The sequence below is a fragment of the Trachinotus anak genome, unplaced genomic scaffold (genome assembly GCF_046630095.1).
Source record: "Trachinotus anak isolate AG129_WGS33_773 ecotype Australia unplaced genomic scaffold, CSIRO_AGI_Tana_v1 ptg000011l, whole genome shotgun sequence".
NCBI lineage: Eukaryota > Metazoa > Chordata > Actinopteri > Carangiformes > Carangidae > Trachinotus > Trachinotus anak.
In genome coordinates, this window is record NW_027273862.1 from 2,905,619 (window position 1) to 2,922,968 (window position 17,350).

At 40.6% G+C, this 17,350-nt stretch overlaps 1 protein-coding gene across 1 annotated transcript in view; it reads right to left on the minus strand.

Annotated features, from left to right (window-relative positions):
• LOC139627414 (neural-cadherin) overlaps positions 1-17,350 on the minus strand; it is a 245,134-nt gene that overhangs the window by 159,649 nt on the left and 68,135 nt on the right. Inside the window, exons 8-14 of the mRNA XM_071488143.1 lie at positions 14,869-15,037; positions 13,922-14,092; positions 11,503-11,675; positions 9,401-9,568; positions 7,194-7,443; positions 3,333-3,460; positions 2,961-3,147 (exon numbers count right to left, since the gene is read on the minus strand). Coding sequence (XP_071344244.1) covers positions 2,961-3,147; positions 3,333-3,460; positions 7,194-7,443; positions 9,401-9,568; positions 11,503-11,675; positions 13,922-14,092; positions 14,869-15,037 — 1,246 coding nt within the window. The remainder of the gene's footprint in view (positions 1-2,960; positions 3,148-3,332; positions 3,461-7,193; positions 7,444-9,400; positions 9,569-11,502; positions 11,676-13,921; positions 14,093-14,868; positions 15,038-17,350) is intronic.

Sequence of the window (17,350 nt, forward strand, 5' to 3'; positions counted from 1 at the left end):
AACAGACTGTTGAATAAAATTCACTCACGCCACACTGAAATGATCCCCCTGTGGAAATCTTTGTCTCACCCATCGACAATAACTGGTGCTTGTGTGTGTGTGTGTGTGTGTGTGTGTGTGTTTCGATGTGAGCATCCGTAGTAAGTATCTGTTAATTTTCCTGTCACCCATTCCTCTTCATGCCACTTCATTTAATATTCATAGCAGAGACATAAATTAATAAATAGAATAACTCCCACAGCTTTACCGCAGTCTCTCAGTCTCTGTTCTGCTTAATATTTAACTTCTGTTTACGTTGCCGTGTGAGCCAAACCTAAAGAGAGGATCTGTTAATAATCCATGATCATATTTATTAAAAATATATCCTGGTCTGTCTTGCTGTTTCTTCAACACCTCTCTGCATCCACCCATCTGTCTCAACAGCTGTTCGTTTCTTCATGTCTCTATTTTACCACTGGAGCATGTATGCATTTCATCTGGCAGCAAATGAGAGAGAAATGGAGAGATGGAGGAGGGAGCAGACTGAAAGAGAAAGATGGCCTTTGGTCCTTCAGTCAGCAGAGATGAACAGATGTGGGAAAGAGGCAAAAAGAGGAAAACAGAGATTATCGCTGCCTTCAATAAACATTTGGAGCTTTAAATGAAGCCTACAGAGCAGCTGTCTGCAACTTTCTCTCCCCCTTTGTGCTTGTCCTCTTTTTTTTAGTCATATAACAGCAGCCATGTTCAAGAAATAAATGTAGGATAACATCTCGGATATCAACAGAATCTGAATCATTTCTGTAATTACATCAATCTATTTGCATTTTTACATGAAAGCAGATGATTCTATAACTGGTGTAATGAGATCATGTTTGAAATGAACTGCTACTAGATGCAGCAACTAGATTATATCTCAGAAGGAAAGCACAGAGGTAATATATGGGGTGGTACACATGAAAAATCCTTGTTTACATACATTTTGATTGGAATTTGGGTATTTTCTTTCCTTTTGGACAGAAATTTTGGAACTTTCGCCAATGCAGCGATATTTGATACATTATATGAATAAAGTATGTGGGTTAGTGGGTTCCGCTGCATCAGCCAATGCTAAGAGGTGCCAAAAAAAATTGGGCATTCAGCCAGGAAATCTGAAGTTGCAAACATTTGCAGTAGAATGGGTTGTACTGAACAGCTCACTGACTTTTAATGTGGAAGTGTCAAAGTATATCAAGTTCCCAATACGTCTCTTCGTCAAATCCCGTGACAGGTCAGCAGTGAAGTGCGAAGCCACACAAGCTCCCAGAAGGGGACTGACTCACTAAAGCGGTCCAAACCGCCTCCGGATACAACATCAGCACAAGAATGGTTTGTGGGGAGCTTCATGACACGGATTTCAATGACCGAGCAGAAGCACATAAGGCAAAGATCACCATGTGTGACGGCAAGCCTTGGTTGGACAGGTGTAAAGCACACCCGTGATTGGACCCTTGAGCACTGGCATGTCTAGTCTGGAGTGATGAATGATGCTTCACTAATTGGACGTCTAATGGGAAAACTAGGTTTGTTAGGAGAACACTACCTGCCTGAATGCATTGGTCCAATTGTTTGATGACTGCATTGCCTGGGGCAGTTTTTCATGGTTTGGGCTATACCCTTTAGTTCCAGTTATCCAGTTCCAGAAATCTTAATGCTACATAAGTTCAGGCTTGATTGCTCTTTCTGGGTGTCAGGGTTAGAGTTAGGCAGTGGTGTGCCGTCAGGGTGAGCAAGGAAAGCAGTGCTTGCCCAGTTAAAGCTATAAATAGATATCAATTAGAATGATACTGAAGTGGAAGAGTTATTTCTCCTTACACCTCATATCAGAACATAAAGCATCTGATTTTGCTTGTTTGCATTCATCATGTAATGTACTGCCCACCAGTGGTGGCAGCAGAGTATTGTCTCTGAGAGCTAGCTTGACTACGAGCCGTTTAATCCCAAGCAAGAGTGAAACAGCATGTTTTGGACATTTGCATGTTGAGGATAATTCAAAAGCAGCAGTACCAAATAAACAAGCAAATTACTCTGTGCCCAGTATATAGGTTGTGTGCATAGCAGGCGAGTGGGGCAAGACAGAGAGAGAGAGAGAGAGAGAGAGAGACATGAGGTGAGACTGGCAACCCCAGCAGAGTAAGAGGTTAAAAGTTGGTTGCGAACGTAGCAGTGTAATGTATGTGCACTTTAGGCAATTTGTCAGTAAATATATGCTACAGCTCCTCAAGTCCCTAGTTCCTGCCACATCTCCCCTGAGCTTTCCAACTACAGTCTGGACAATGGGGGGTACTTTGTTGTTTGGCTCTGCTTGCCTATCAATACAAGCCACTGCACGCTACAGGGGTTCGAGTTATGTTATGTTATAGTTATAGATGTTCAGATGTGAATTTAAATCTTGAAATTTAGTGTCTGAATTTGAGTTTTTTGACTTGATGTGAATTTTTACATCTGAATTGAACTTACTGTAAGCGAGCAACTTCAATATAACTTTGCAATTATAATAAGAGCAGCGAATGAAAGAAAACAAAGAATGATGAAAAGATTTTTTTTTAATCAAATTATTTCAGTTCAATAACTTCAGTGCTGTTTGAATTTCAATCTCAGAGACATTCTTCTAAAAAGGGTACAGTAGTATTTTAGACATAGTGTGCTTCCAAATGAATAGCAACAGTTTGAAAAAGGACAACTTCCTGCTCCAACACGACACTGTGCACAGAAGCAGCTTCATAAAGAAATAGTTTTCCCAGTTTTCTTTGTGGTAGAACCTCACCGGCCCCCAAAGAACACTGACCTCAACCCCATCCAACACCTTTGGGATGAACTTGAAAGCTGAAGGCCATAACACAGTTAGCTCAGCAATTCAACCTAGTTACTTCATGAAAGTGTCATTTTTAACACTCACTTGACATATGGAAAAGGAATGTTCTGTGTCATGTCTTACTCACCAGAATTGGGCTGTCCATGTTTGCCAGGCCGTGCTGACTCCCAGCCATCCACAGACTGAACCTCCAGGAGGTAGGAGCTTTTGGTCTCCCGGTCAAACACAGTCTGTGTGTAGATGAATCCGAGCTCTGGGTCAATACGGAAGTACTGGTGGTCCCCACTGCGATCCTCCAGCAGGGAGTAGGAGATCTGGTTGGTGGGGGGATAGGGAGGTTGGGGCAGACACAATTATACACAAGGTCAAGTACTAAAACACAGGTAATTACTGCTAATTTACACCTTTTGGATCATCAACAGACAGAGGAAGACTGAAACTAATAGAGTGCATGCATTGAAAAGGAAATGAGTTCTAAACACCACAGATCGGTTTTCACCTTGCCATTGAGACCCAGGTCTAGGTCATTGGCTGAGACCTGGAAAACCAAAGTTCCCGATTCTGCCCCTTCAGTGACCGAGGCCTCGTAGATGGAGGAAGTGAAAAACGGGACGTTGTCGTTTACATCTGGAGAAGGAAGAGGACAGGAAGATAGAGTGTGCTTAAGGTATTCCAAAAATTCCTTTTTGCAGTGCATGTCTGGTGAATTTGATAGAAACGTCAGTTGATTGATGGGCTCTTTGTAAGTCCTGAATGTCCTGTAGCACTGGGTGGTTACATCCATCTAGACTTTTCTACACTTCTGTTAATTACCAACAGGTGGTTGGTGGTAGTTCAGTTATCAGTTAAAAAGTTAAGTTGTGACAAGTAATATGCAAAGTGGTGACTTTTTTATTACCGGTGGTTAGAAATAGAACATGGCAGCAAACATGAATACATCTTAAAAAAAAAAAGAAAAAGAAAAAACAACTCTCAGCTTAGCTTCTAGTTTCCCCCCACATTGGAGCTGCTGCTTCAATTCAAAACAACCCTTGTCTAAACATCTCTGACAATTACTGTAATTACAAAAATCACATTGGCACACAAAATCTCCATCTTATCACACGTGTCTCCAATGAGTCAAACCTCTCCCATTAGGCCTTTGGTAAAACTTAATCTTCCCAAATGTAGAACCATTAATGTTACATGTCAGCTGTAAAATCTCTGCTCTATTGTTATTCATCACTGCTCTTATCAAATCATTTATTTTTCTGATTTAATTTCATCTTTTGTGCCAAACTAGACGGTATCCATGTAGACCAAAATTTTAACATCCAGCAAAACCGATACCATGGATCATTTAAAAAAAAAAAAAATCAACCATCCACAGTACAACTTTACTTTTACAGAGGAACTATAGCTTTATTATAAATCTTTTCCTCAGAGGCTCATACTTTTCAAATGTTAATACTAAAAAGCTGATTCTATCAAAATTCCATCTCAGAGTTGTGAACTCCAGCCCTTCAAATGATCTGCTGTTCTTAAACAGCAGATCAAAACATCTAAGTCCTTCATTCAGCCTGCTAATTGTTGTTTACCTGTTGCTGACCCCTCATCAATTCTGTTAAATGGGTTTAGCCCTATTTATTTAAATGAATTACTTGACATTGCACCTCACATCCATCTGCCTTCATCTAATCTAAATGTTCCACCACCAAAAATACTTCTGTCTTCTGCCCACTGTCTTCTGATCACTGTTAATGAGCCTGTCTGTCCTGGTTTGCTCCCTGACAATTCCCTGCTTCCTGCAACTAAGAAATGTTGCTATAATTATATTAACACTGCCTGGAGATAAAACCAACCAAATCCTAGATTATTTCACTTTTTTGTTCATGTGTCTAAATGATTATGCACAGGACCATCAGCATGTGGAGCAGAATGCACCAGGCTGGTTTCTGGGCAACACCAAATGCACAGAACATATTTCTCCAGTCCTGGCTGCACTGCATAGACTCCCACTGCGTTTTTAAATTCAACATAAAGCACTTGTTTGGATCCTTTGTACATTTTTCATCTCCATATTTTTAACCCATTATTCTGTATCCCCACATTTCTCGTTAAAAACACAAAAGAGGGAAGCTAAAATATAATACTACAATAAGTGAACTTTTTCCAGAACATAGTGATTTATCATCAGCCAGTCACATATGTGCAAGTGCTCATTCCTACTCGATTTCTTTGTAATGTGAAAGCTGTATTTCTCCTCTGTCTGCTAAGCCTTCTAGTTTTGCAGTCTGAACTACATCAGCCATACTATATATTGCTTTCTCAAAGGTGATTCTCTAGGTTGTTGATAAAAAAACTGGCAATGACTAGCAAAGCTGTTTGTTACAGGTGCACCTCTGGCCTTCAGAGCGGCTTCAGTCCTCCTAGCATCCTGGACGAGCGGTTGATATTGGACCTTCATCAATATGCAAGCCTGTAGCTACTGGAATACGGCTGGGAATCTATATCCTATATAATATTAAGATCTGCCTGTTTTAAAAGAGTTTACCAGCCTATTGATTTATGTTAGTCTACGCATTTAGCTCTGACAACTGACATATTAATGTCACTTTTGTTGTTGTGGTTTTACAGTCCATGTCCTGTTGGCATTGAGAGGAAGGTCAGAGCAGGTAGCAGACAGAATCATTTAGGCAGAATGCGAATTCCAAAGTTTGCCTGTATAGCAGGAGCAAGACTTTAACATACTTGATTTAAGGCCAAAAGCATTACAGAAATGACTTGAATAGAGCAACACTAAATCTAATGCTGCTCCATGTGCCATTTTTTCTTTGCCTTTATTCTGAGCAAATGTCTTAATCTATGAATTAAAAATGGGGCCTTAAATCCATTACAGACCTCCCTCCCTCCCTCAGCCGCATTGCCTCTGGAGGAGTCAAAGAGCTTTCTTATTAAGACAGATAAGGGAGAGGCGGGGTGAGCGAAAAGAGGAGAACTCAGGAGAGGGACAGAGAGGCAAGAGAAGGGAGAGGGTCTGCGTGAATTAATTATTTTTCCCTGGATTAAGACCAATTTGATGGAATAGGGAAAGCGTGCGTGCGTATGTGCATGTTACCAGTCGATTAAAGGCAGAGGAGTGTGGGTCATGTGGGGTAGTCTGAGTTATTTTGAGGAGGAAGGTCAGGGGCTTGCAACGTATTAAGCAGTGATCGCAACTTAAGCCAGGGGCAGCTGAGCATTAACTGAAACATAGTGACACCAGTACTCATGTTTAGAAGCACTGTAAAATAATGATAGATATGACAGAGAGTGATAGACAGGTGAAAACTCATCATCTTTGCCAAAGATGAAATGTAACAAAGAGTTTGGAGGAGCAACAACACTCGCAGCCCCTGTTGACATTTCTCAGGGCAGTGGGGTTAAGCATATACATGCACTGAGAGGGCTGATCACACTCTCAACAGCTGGTTAGCTCTGCAAATAATTTGGATTTATCCTTAGAATCCAAGATTTATACGAGTCCAATGGAAAATTAGAATGCACTCAGTCTTAGAGAGAACCAGGATATGAGTGATCCCCTCTGTTCCTCCCAAATGCTCTTTATTCTGTCTCTCCACGGCCTCTATTGTGGAACAACTGTCATGTTATAGGAGCAGTTCAGAAAGAGCTAATACAGAGACACTGTCCAGGTTTAATGAGGGTAAGAATTAAAAATAACAATAAGCACATAGACGTGTGTGATGTGATGACTCTAAGCATATTTGGTTGATAATGCTGAAAACTGATAAAATGTGTGTCAGTGACATGTGCTGGGTTGGCACTTTTGTAATATATGAGCTGAGACCTTAACTGGGTCCTGAGGCCCCTTCAGTTGTAGCTTTTGAATAAGCATAGGGCTTGATGTTGCCCTTGACTGTGTTCTTATTTTTAATCATGTAAAATCCATTTTAGTCCTCCATTAGCTTATATCTGAGACATCAGAAGTTGAATAATCAGCACCAGTCTGTCCCATATCCCCTTAAACCGATGGTTCAGGGTATTTGACGTGGGGTTGTGTGAGGTACTTATACACAGTCAGTGAATTTTATTACATGAAGCGCCATAAAATCTTTCATTCTACACAACAGAGCACAAACACACACAGCTGTACATTTTAGTGAGAAGGCTTTTTTTTCTCTCAATTAAACGCTTTTGTCTGTCACAACAATTCATTTAAATGAATCCAAAATGATTATACAGGACCACAACGGTGTTAGTGTATAATGTTAAGTACAGTCTAGGGAAGAAAATGGACTTGAAAGAAAATGTTTGGGGACAGGTAAAACAAACAAAGATAAACAAATAAAGAATAATTAAAAAAAAAAAAAAAAAAACTAACCTGTGACATTGACATAAACCATGGTGAAGGCTGCCAGTGGTACAGCAGCGACGTTCTGAGCTCGAACCCGCAGCATGAAGTTTCTGGTGGTCTCGTAGTCCAGGGGCTCTGCCACCAGGATGGAGGCCGAGCCATCCTCTCGGTTGGGAGTCAGATAGAAACGAACGGGCATGTTGGTCTCTGGGACCATTCCATCTTCCAAGTTGTAAGTCACCCTGGGATCCCCCAGTGGGGAGGTGGCTTTGATGGTCTGTTTAAAACAGAGTAGAGGAGAGAATTTAACAGTGAAGGTGAAAAATTTCAGTATGATAAGATATCTCACTCATTTATCCTTGCATGCTACATGCTACTGCATGCTACTTTTAGTCATGGCCCAGGCACCAGTCCCAGTTAAAACCTATGGTCACCACAACTCACAATATGTAGTTTTTTTCTCTCTCTTATAGAATAAATTTTGTCAACCATGATCACTTTGTGGTATAAGTGGTCATAAAAACTGCAAGCAATTTCTAAGTTTGCAATTATCAGTTTTGAGAGCTGGAAAAATGCTGAAACCCAGCGGTGAAAGGGATAGAGGAGAAGGCAGCTGCTGCTGAGCTTCAATGGAAGTGTGCATTGTAAATAGTGACAAATGATCTGCCCAAATGGAAAAAAAAGTGTTTTATAGCCTATAATAAGGAACACTAAAATATTAAGGCAGTAAGTCTCAAACTGTTAGACTGGACAACAACCTGCTGAAATCCCATGGGATCAAATGGAAATGCTCTCTGCACTTGATCATGCATTCTCCCTAAACTAATTAAGGAGAGGCTACTCAAAGCTGATGCCAAACACACCCCAATTAAAATCAAAAATGCCATCTCGGACGTGATGCGGCTTTCCTGCGGGTGACCTAGCCGTATCCATTCAACCTGCAGAGCACAGCAGCTACAGTAATGAGACACCCTATTAGGCATGCAGAACTGGCAAACATGTCTGACTACTGTATGGGCTGATTTGGGCCATAAAAACCTCAAATTTCCACGGCAGAGCTATTACAACCCGCTGAGAGTCACTGCATCTTTGCGTAACAGTCAAATCAACACCAAACTGCCATCTCCATTAGTACATTGTACTGTAGGGACCACAGTCTTTCTTTCTGTCTCGCTTTATCAGCATCTCTCACAAGCACAATTAAACACATACACACAGTCTCTGGAAAAGTATTCTCCTCTGTCTTTTCATTTCCATCTTTTGGTTAATAGTATTCACTTAGAGTATTCAACTTTAATGGACTTAATTTCTTTCAAGTGATCCTGGGAAAATACTGTTGATTAGTTGAAAATGTGTTAGTTGCATGAAAAAGCAATGCCTATGATTAATCAAACCCAGTTGATAAAATACATCTGAATTGCAAAATAATCAAGCTTTATAAGTGGAATTCGGGGTGATTTTGAATGTTAGGCAAAACTGATTATTGCTCCCAGAAAAGATGTATCTTTTGTAGAGGGGAACAGGAAACAAGGGGTTAGAGGGCAACAAACATGTCTGGAAAACCTGAGCCAGGAATTTTACAGTACCATCGCCTGTTTAATCTGTACACCAGGATGTCAAGCATTGTTAGTATTGTTATTATGCTGAATTAACACAGATATAATTTTTGTTCAGCTTGCAAACAGATTAATTTTTGGTGCAGGTATCTGTTGCCACTTTCTGCTATTTGGTAATCATATTACTGCACAAAAAACTGCTCTTGCACATACCTCCATTATTATACAATACTTTATATGCAGCATGTTGCAGTGCTGCTGTGCTTATGTAAAAGTTTCTGTACTTTGAGCTGAGCTGCACTGACCTTTCTGAAGGCCACCAATGGCTGAGGACTACTGCTTGTGCTTTGGGTCAAGGTGGAAGACAAGCACTTTAAATTGCCTCTTTATTCATCCAGGGAAGTTTCACAAATAGCTGAGCTCTCTTTTACAGTTGGGGTTAAGTGCCTTGCCCAAGGGTATCAATGTGGTCATGATGCGGGAGGGGCAAGCACTGCGATTCTGTGTGTCACTTTCCCTGTTGAGATTTATCCTGCCAGTCTAGGGATTAAACCAGCAATTATAATTATATTTGAAAAATGTACAAATACTCCTCATGTGTGTTTGCTAGGAATGCATCCTTATGTGTTTGTGCATCTGATTCCTGTGTCTAACAACCACACCCCCACCCCAATGTACCACGATGGGTGTGTCTCGGACAGTGTTTTCCGGTATGACCACACTGTAGCTGTCTTTCTCCCACTGTGGAGGCTGATTCTTCACATTGGTAATGGTGACGGCCAGCTCCACTGAACTGCTCCTGTTCCCCCCGTCCGTAGCCACGATTTCCCTGGTGATGTAGGTCCTCTGTGGCAGAGAGTCCACACAGATGAAGAGCAGAGAAAGGGGAGAAGATCACCGGGGAAATACTTTTTAATAGTTAGAAATGTGTTAGTATGTCACACATCCATCTTGTGTTCATATCAATTAGTCTGACACAGTCATAATTGCAGCTTCATTCATTCAGCTTCATACATTGTGAATCTAAATCACAGATTTCAGCAAGCAATCCATCTTCCACACTTCTGTGCATAAAGAAATTGACTGCAGGCAGGATTCAGGTAAAAACAAAAATACTTTCAGATAATTGTATTGATTGTAGGGTATATCCCACTGTGGAGCAGCAGAACTGTGTAAACATTACAAAAGCAATTAGGTTTAGGCCACTGTAATCAGAGGAAATGGTCTGTTTTAGTAACTAAAGAAAGTAAATTAACCAAAGCCTGTTTTACACTGGTCAAAAAAACCATCTAAGACCCACTGAGATCAGGCTTTTGTTGGCGTTGTGTAAGGGTACAATTGGCATTTACTCCAGGGTCAGATGACTCGGGTCCAGCGCAGCGGTCCCACGTATTTATCACCTCCAGCTTCGATCAGCAGTGATGCAAATACAACACCTGGGTGAACACTTTTCCGTGCTGTGATACAAACACTGTAAACAGGCCTGACACCTGCCCAGCACGGTACTATTACACCAGAGACACAGCGACTACACCTTCCGCCGAAAGTGTGCTGCGCTCGGGGCTGCTCTCAATAAGCACACAACCACTGAGCAGCATCTCACATGGAGTCTTCGACACTTAGAGCAGCACCTATGTGTTTGTGCTCTGTAGCGGCATGTGATGTAGTGTGTGTATGTGTGTGTCCTCTTGTACAGAAAGGCAAACATCTGGCAGAGTGAAAGGAGGCAACTGCCTTTTCTTTGCGGATTTACTCACATTAAAAAAAAAAACACTTACATGCTAATTTTGGTTTTTATCTAACTGGTGCAACTTCACTGGCATAATTTCAAGATTTTTTTGTAGTTCTGCAGTTTTAAAATTCAATCTCTGCTTTTAGCTATTAAGACAACTGAGATTGTCACAGGATGAAATAAACATGTTGGCAGTGCCTGCATGTGTATTATACTTGATGCAGTCATCCTCATTAGTGGCAAAGTTTTGTATCTTCAAACATGGATATGTTCTAGTTAACCGTTCTCTCAGGCAGAAATATTGGCATGGTGCCAGGTGTTAGTGTAAGGTGCCAGGTGCTGAGGAGACAGACATTCATTTCTTTTTACACTGGAAGATGGTGAGCTGCTGCTTTTTTGGCTTTTATCATTGTGGCACTCATCTAAGGCACAAACTTGTTTTCTGCACACTACGTGACAATTTCCTCTATTGCTCGTTCATGTTCCCACCAAGATTGTTTTTCTTGCTGGTAGTGAAGGAAAGGGCTGGAGGCAGTGAAGTGAGGGGAAAAAAAATCAGCAATGTTGCTTCTGCTGATGCCAAAGAAAAGGCTCCAGTGAAGACATTATCACATATTCCGGCTGGCTGTCTGCTACTGGCCACTGGACTTTTGCCCCCTCACTGTCAGCAATAAAGTGCTTGAATGCAAATGTACTTGCTTTTCTGGCCACGTTTCTCTGTGGGAGAAGTAGCATGTTGTTTTAGTTGCGGTCTTAAGTTCACTGCTAGTCTCACATGGGTTCTTGAGTGGAAATATGAAATTACATAATTTTCTTGAAGTGTTTTCGTGCCATTTGGAGTGGTCCTATAAGCATGATTGGCCCCAAGGACATCTATCCAAATGGATGAAGGATTGCAGCGGTTATTCACAATTTTGATATCTGCTGTAGCAGAGAACACCAGAAGCTCCTCTATACTGTACATAACAAACTGTAGCTTTTTAATTGCAAGCTGAAACTTCTCTGAAAATTTCTTGATATTATCTGTTTGCATACAGTATGTGCATACCTGAGAGATGGGCTGGTTGACATACACCCAGCCTGTCAGGGGGTTGACCCTGAGGTATTCGGGCTGTTCACTGGACATAGAGTACGTGATGGCTGCATTGGTGCCAAAGTCATCGTCATGAGCCGCCACGCGCAAGAAACTAGTCCCGATCATGGTATCCTCCCGAAGGAAGTCTATGGAGAAGAAGTGTGGTTTATGCTTCATTGGTTACAAATGTGGGGCCTTAATTTGTTGTCTTTTCAACTGTATGCTCAATGTGCTCCAACTTTAGAAAACATAAACAAATGAAGAAAATTCTTCACCCCCCCCCCGACAGCACATTTAGAAATAAATCCTGCAAACAAAACACAATATAATTAGGAAACGCATTCACCAATTTGACAACACATATGCTGCATAAAGAAGCACACTGCAAATAGAGAACAAAAATACAGATACACTCCAAATCATACAGAACAAAATGGAACTTAGCTACATCACATAAGAGGGACACAATAAAACCTGATGAACATACTCATAATTAGTTCATGGCTAACGTTAGGTGCAGCCAGGATTTCCTGTAGCCTCATAATGGAATCATGCCATCATAATATTATGAAGATAAACATTGTCATCAGCTCATTTCCATGTTTGTCCCTTTTTAAGTAGTCAATGCTGGGATTACAACTAAACTGCAACTGCAAATATGTTTTGTAATTTGTAATTGAAACTAGATAATATTTTCTATTGATGTAATGAGATGTTGTTAATTTGTTTCGCATTACAAAGCCACATTTTGAAAATTAAAAAGCCTTGTTAATAGGGGACTGCTTCCCTTATGATTAATATGATGAGTCCAATCAGAAGCCTCAATTCAAAGTATCTCCAGTCTCTACTTAACAGGAATACAACAGGACAATGACTGAGTTAAAATAAATAAACAAATTAGCTAATACAGGGTAATACTACTAATACAGGCTAGATGGTACGTCTGATAATCACCAAGACGAAAAGTGGAGTACCACAGTTAAGCAATAGTGGATGAATGAACTGTGTAATAAATTGGGCAATGGTGGGAGAGAGTATGTTTTGGATATTTATGGTTACATTAAATGATACTTAGATATCTATGAATTAAATTTGATGATTAAATATTATTTTATTTTTATCTTAACATCAACCTAGTCATGAGCAGAATATAAGGATCTCGCCTGCTGTGAGGTGTGCTGTAACTGACTTTTTTCCTGGTCAGAATTTGTTGATCCTCTGGAGCTGACCGTTTGACCCATGGTCAGGTTGTACATCTCTCTATAGCGCTAAAAGCTTGTCTGTTTGTGAGAGAAGGATCCTTCTTCTCTGATTCCAGGTATGCTAATTAACGTCAACGTATGAATAAAATAACACTAGAATTTCACTCACCTCAAAAAGCAGGAGCACTGACTTTCTCACATTCTATTAGTCATTTCACCACACAACAAGCCATGTTGTTATTAGTCCAGTATTTGCGAAAAAATCCCCCATAATGAACCAACACCACAAACATGTCCACAGAGGTTACGTTCAGTGACTGACTTGACTGAAGTGACTCCAAGCAGGGGTGGGACGGTGGTGCAGTGGTTAGCACCGTTTCTATAGCACCATCGCCTCACAGCAAGAAGGTTCTGGGTTTAAACCCACAGTCCAAAGACATGCACATTAGGTTAATTGAAGACTCTACCCTGTGAATGTGAGTATGAATGGATGTCTCAGCCCTGGCGCCCTGTCAGGGTTGTACCCCACCCTCGCCCAGTGTCACCTGGGACTGACTCCCCCTCGACCCTGTACGGATAAGCGATATAGATAATGGATGGATCCATGGATGCACTCCAAGCAGACAGCTAGTGGACTGTGACAGCACTCACACTCACAACCAAAATTATGCATACCTTTAAGCCTTAATAACATTTAAAAGGGTGAATTATGTAACAACTCACTCTCGTACATTTGCTATGAAGAGGGAAATTAGCTATAGAGACTAAAACCGTTTTTTGTAGCAGGCTGTAAACATTTCTGCAGTATAGTTGGGCATTTTATGGGAGTCTAACTCATTTTTGGAGCCAGCCTCAAGTGCCTATTCGAGGAATTGCAGTTTTTGGCACTTGAGTTCATTTTTCAGCCATAAAGGTTTCTGCTTGGCTTTATACATCCACCATTCACCCCCACCAACTCTGCAGATGCCTCTGCCACTAAGAAATGTAGCCCGTTACTCATTCAAAAAATAAGTTGCCACAGCACATCTTCCATCCAGTGATCATGTTTTCTACACATCACATTTACTGTTGCAGCTCCTCTTTTAGAAGCGTAATTTCTAGGAGACAGTGATGAATGTTTTCTTTCTTTGCTTGTCTTTAGTCCATTTGCACATGTTTTCATACTCTAAGTTGTCCTAATATTTACTTACACTCATATCGGATGTTCTCAAACTTGGGACTGTTGTCATTCTGGTCTAGGATGAGGATGTTGAGCTGACAAATGCCAATCAGTGGGTCAGCTGCCTGGTCAGTGGCGGTCACTGTCACTGCATACTCCCGCTGGCGTTCACGGTCAAATTTCCTGGCTGTCACAATTACTCCTGGAGACACAAAGATAACAAGGTTGATCTGACAGCTAAATAATCCCAAACACGGCTTGGTCTCATGTCCCCAGAGCATTTGCAATTTAACACTAAAATTATTTCCTCTGTTTGCCTTGAGGCTAAACTTTAAAGACTAAACAGAATAGGAAAGGACATGAGAGTTTTTCAAAAGTAGTTATCATCAAATCCATTATTATTATTATTTATTTTACAAATGATGTTAGTGATGACATCTGTAATATTCCCTGCTCTACTAAAAATACAGTTGCTACTGAAATGAAAGGTTATGTTATGATTGTTGTTGCTGATGCATTTTGGTGCTAGTATTTAAAATCAGAGCAGGCTATACTTTGAGTAAGGCTGAAAAATGCTTCAGAAACATTTAAAGAGGAGTGATTTTCTGTAGAGTTTCTGGTTTGTGAGGACTACTAAGATGAAATGAAACCTGCATAAGACATCCCACTGGAACAAAAGATGTTTACTCTTCTGTATTTGTATGTTAGATACTTACTGTACATCCAGCCACTAAGCTTTGATTTATGATCCTTTCTTTTAGCTGCAAAATGAAAATTCCTCTGCATTTCATCTACAATATCGTAGCTGTTTTACTTATAAACTTCTAAAACCACTTGTGGAAAAGCATGGCTTGCTGGACTAGGCATGCTGAAAGGAATTAAACTGACAGAAGACTTCCCACTGGGATGAAAGTATGTGTAGTCTTCTGTATTTGTACATTTGTGCAAGTGAAAGTGAGTCTGTGTGAGTCTCAGTACCGGTGTCGGGGTGTATACTGAACGCAGGCACAGTCGAGTCTTTGTGCATGAAGCCGTAAGTGACCCTGCCATTGGAGCCCTCGTCAGCATCCACAGCATGAACCTGCAGAACGAACGTCCCTGCTGGCTGGTTCTCCAGGACTGATGTGCTCTCTCTGTACTGCTGACACTGAGGAGAATGAGACAGCGTGTCGAGAGGACAGGTGGGAGGAAGAGAAGGGAGAGAGATGGTGGCAATGGAAGTGTAGAGAAACTTAGATCAATACTCCATTTTATCGAAACAGTCCGCAAGAGTGTGTGGGAGGTGGAATGTTATTTATTTTGAACAGAGAAAAGATTATTTATCGGCGGGACAAAAAGTGGAACATAGACACGAAATAATGAAAAATACAGAAATAAAGTGAGAACCCTGGGTCCACTGTATCCACCTGTTAATGGTGGATGGTGGTAGTGGGTTCAGGGGTCTTGGAACCTATCTCAGCATCCTTTGGGCAAAGGGGCTCAATAGCTGCTTTGTGATGTGCTCACTGCACCTCCTGCACTTTGGTAAACATGAAATCGGTTGATCTTTTGGCACGCAGTGTGTATAGTGCTGTCCAAAACACGTCTTTTTTACCAGAGATGGGGCCAACACTTCACAAACAGCCTTTAGCAGTGTATCAAAAAATATCTGCGGTTGTATTCAAAAAAGCTAATTTTGACCAAGATTTTTTTTTTTTTTAATGTTAAAAAATTAGAGGTATTTGTGTCACCTTAGATTAGATAGAAATCCATTAAAAAATGGAAATGCTTTAAAGAACAGATTTTACTTTACACGTGCTGTGACATATAGCGCTAAATATTTCAATACACCATAAACTGTGCATATAGCTGTATAAAGGACAGTGAAACATTATTTCTACAAGGTAGTGATGACCCCTTTTTTTGATATCATAAAATTAAATGCAATACATGAACAGTGTTAACACCTGTTGAATTCTGCTGAATTGAAATCCTTGGATTTACCAGGAATTCTTGCCAAAATCTTTTCCTTTCAGGTAGGAGAATACCAATGGGAGTGTACAAGTGTGGCTGTTCGTGCCTGTACTGAAATGAAGACTCATGATATTATTACCCTTGCCACACAGCTGTCACCATGCAACTGCCCTAATGAAATACTAAAGTCTGACCTTGAAATGTTGTTGTCATAGAATTATTACTTGTGGCAGCTGACAGTTCAGCTTTATGGCAAAATATTTAGTTCAGTTAATGTAACAAGTGTGCATGAAGCGCAGTGCTAAATCTGTAGACAAAGAAAATCTGTGGGGATTCAACAAATGGTTCAGACATACAGCGCAGTCCACCGTTCTGAAATCAGACTGCAGCGCGAACCCAGCAATTACAACTAAGGGTCCAAGAACAACGCTTCCTTGTGCCTAAGAAACACCGAACATCACATCAAAAGGACTGCATGCACGGATGTTGCACACAGCAGGACAGCATGTGGCATTATTTGCTGTATTCACCTAGACACATTTATGGTGAAGAAGCCTTTTTTTGGGTTATTGCTTTTAATATGTTTGGGTGTGCATATGTGTGTGTGCACTGCACATTGTAAGATGCTGCTATACTTGAACAAAAAGATGATAAATATAGTTTGGTTTTTTTTAAACTGCATGCAACCAATTTTCCATCCCTACCACTGATAGAACCTCATCAACACTGAGGGTCACTTCAGTACAGTACAGATGCTACGGTATCCTCTCCATGCCAAACAATGTGTACTTTTAAGAGGAATGTTGTACTATTATAAAAAAAAAGGTGTGCCACATAATTTAATACGCTAGAATAACACCAACAATGAGAAGTAAAAAAAAAACTTTTCATGATTAATTATCAGCCATCTTGTGTTTAAAATGGTGAGAAAGTTCAACTGTAAAAGAATTAACCCTAGTTTCCATTAAACACCACATGAAATACTGGAGTCATCGCAGAGATTTATTCAGTGTCTTAAGTTCTTGGTGTGATGGAAAGTAGCTACTCCGTGTTTGGGTTCTTAAAGATTTCGTCAATCACTGAACTTGTCAGACACATGAAGAGCTTTATTATCCTCATCTGAACCCTGTCTGTTTTCTCTCTCTACCCACATTCTTGTCTCACCGGTCTCTTATCTTTCTCTCTCTTACTCTGTCTCCATCAACTCTTTTTTCCTTATTTTCCTTGTCTCACTGGAGCGTTGATGCTGATGTGCCACAGACACAGAAGGGAAGGAATCCCTCAGTACCGCTGGTTGATGCCTTCCTTTGACATCTAATTAATGACAGGGGAACATGTTTTTTATTAATTTTCTCATGTTCGCTCAATTTTTGCCTCCTCTCATTCATCCTATCATTTTTCTCCTGTCCTGCATTCTTCTATAAAGTAGAAATGCTCTACCTTTCTACACCTTTTCAACCATTCTTTCTGTATTCATCAGAAGGTTTTTTTTTCCTCTTGCTTCCAC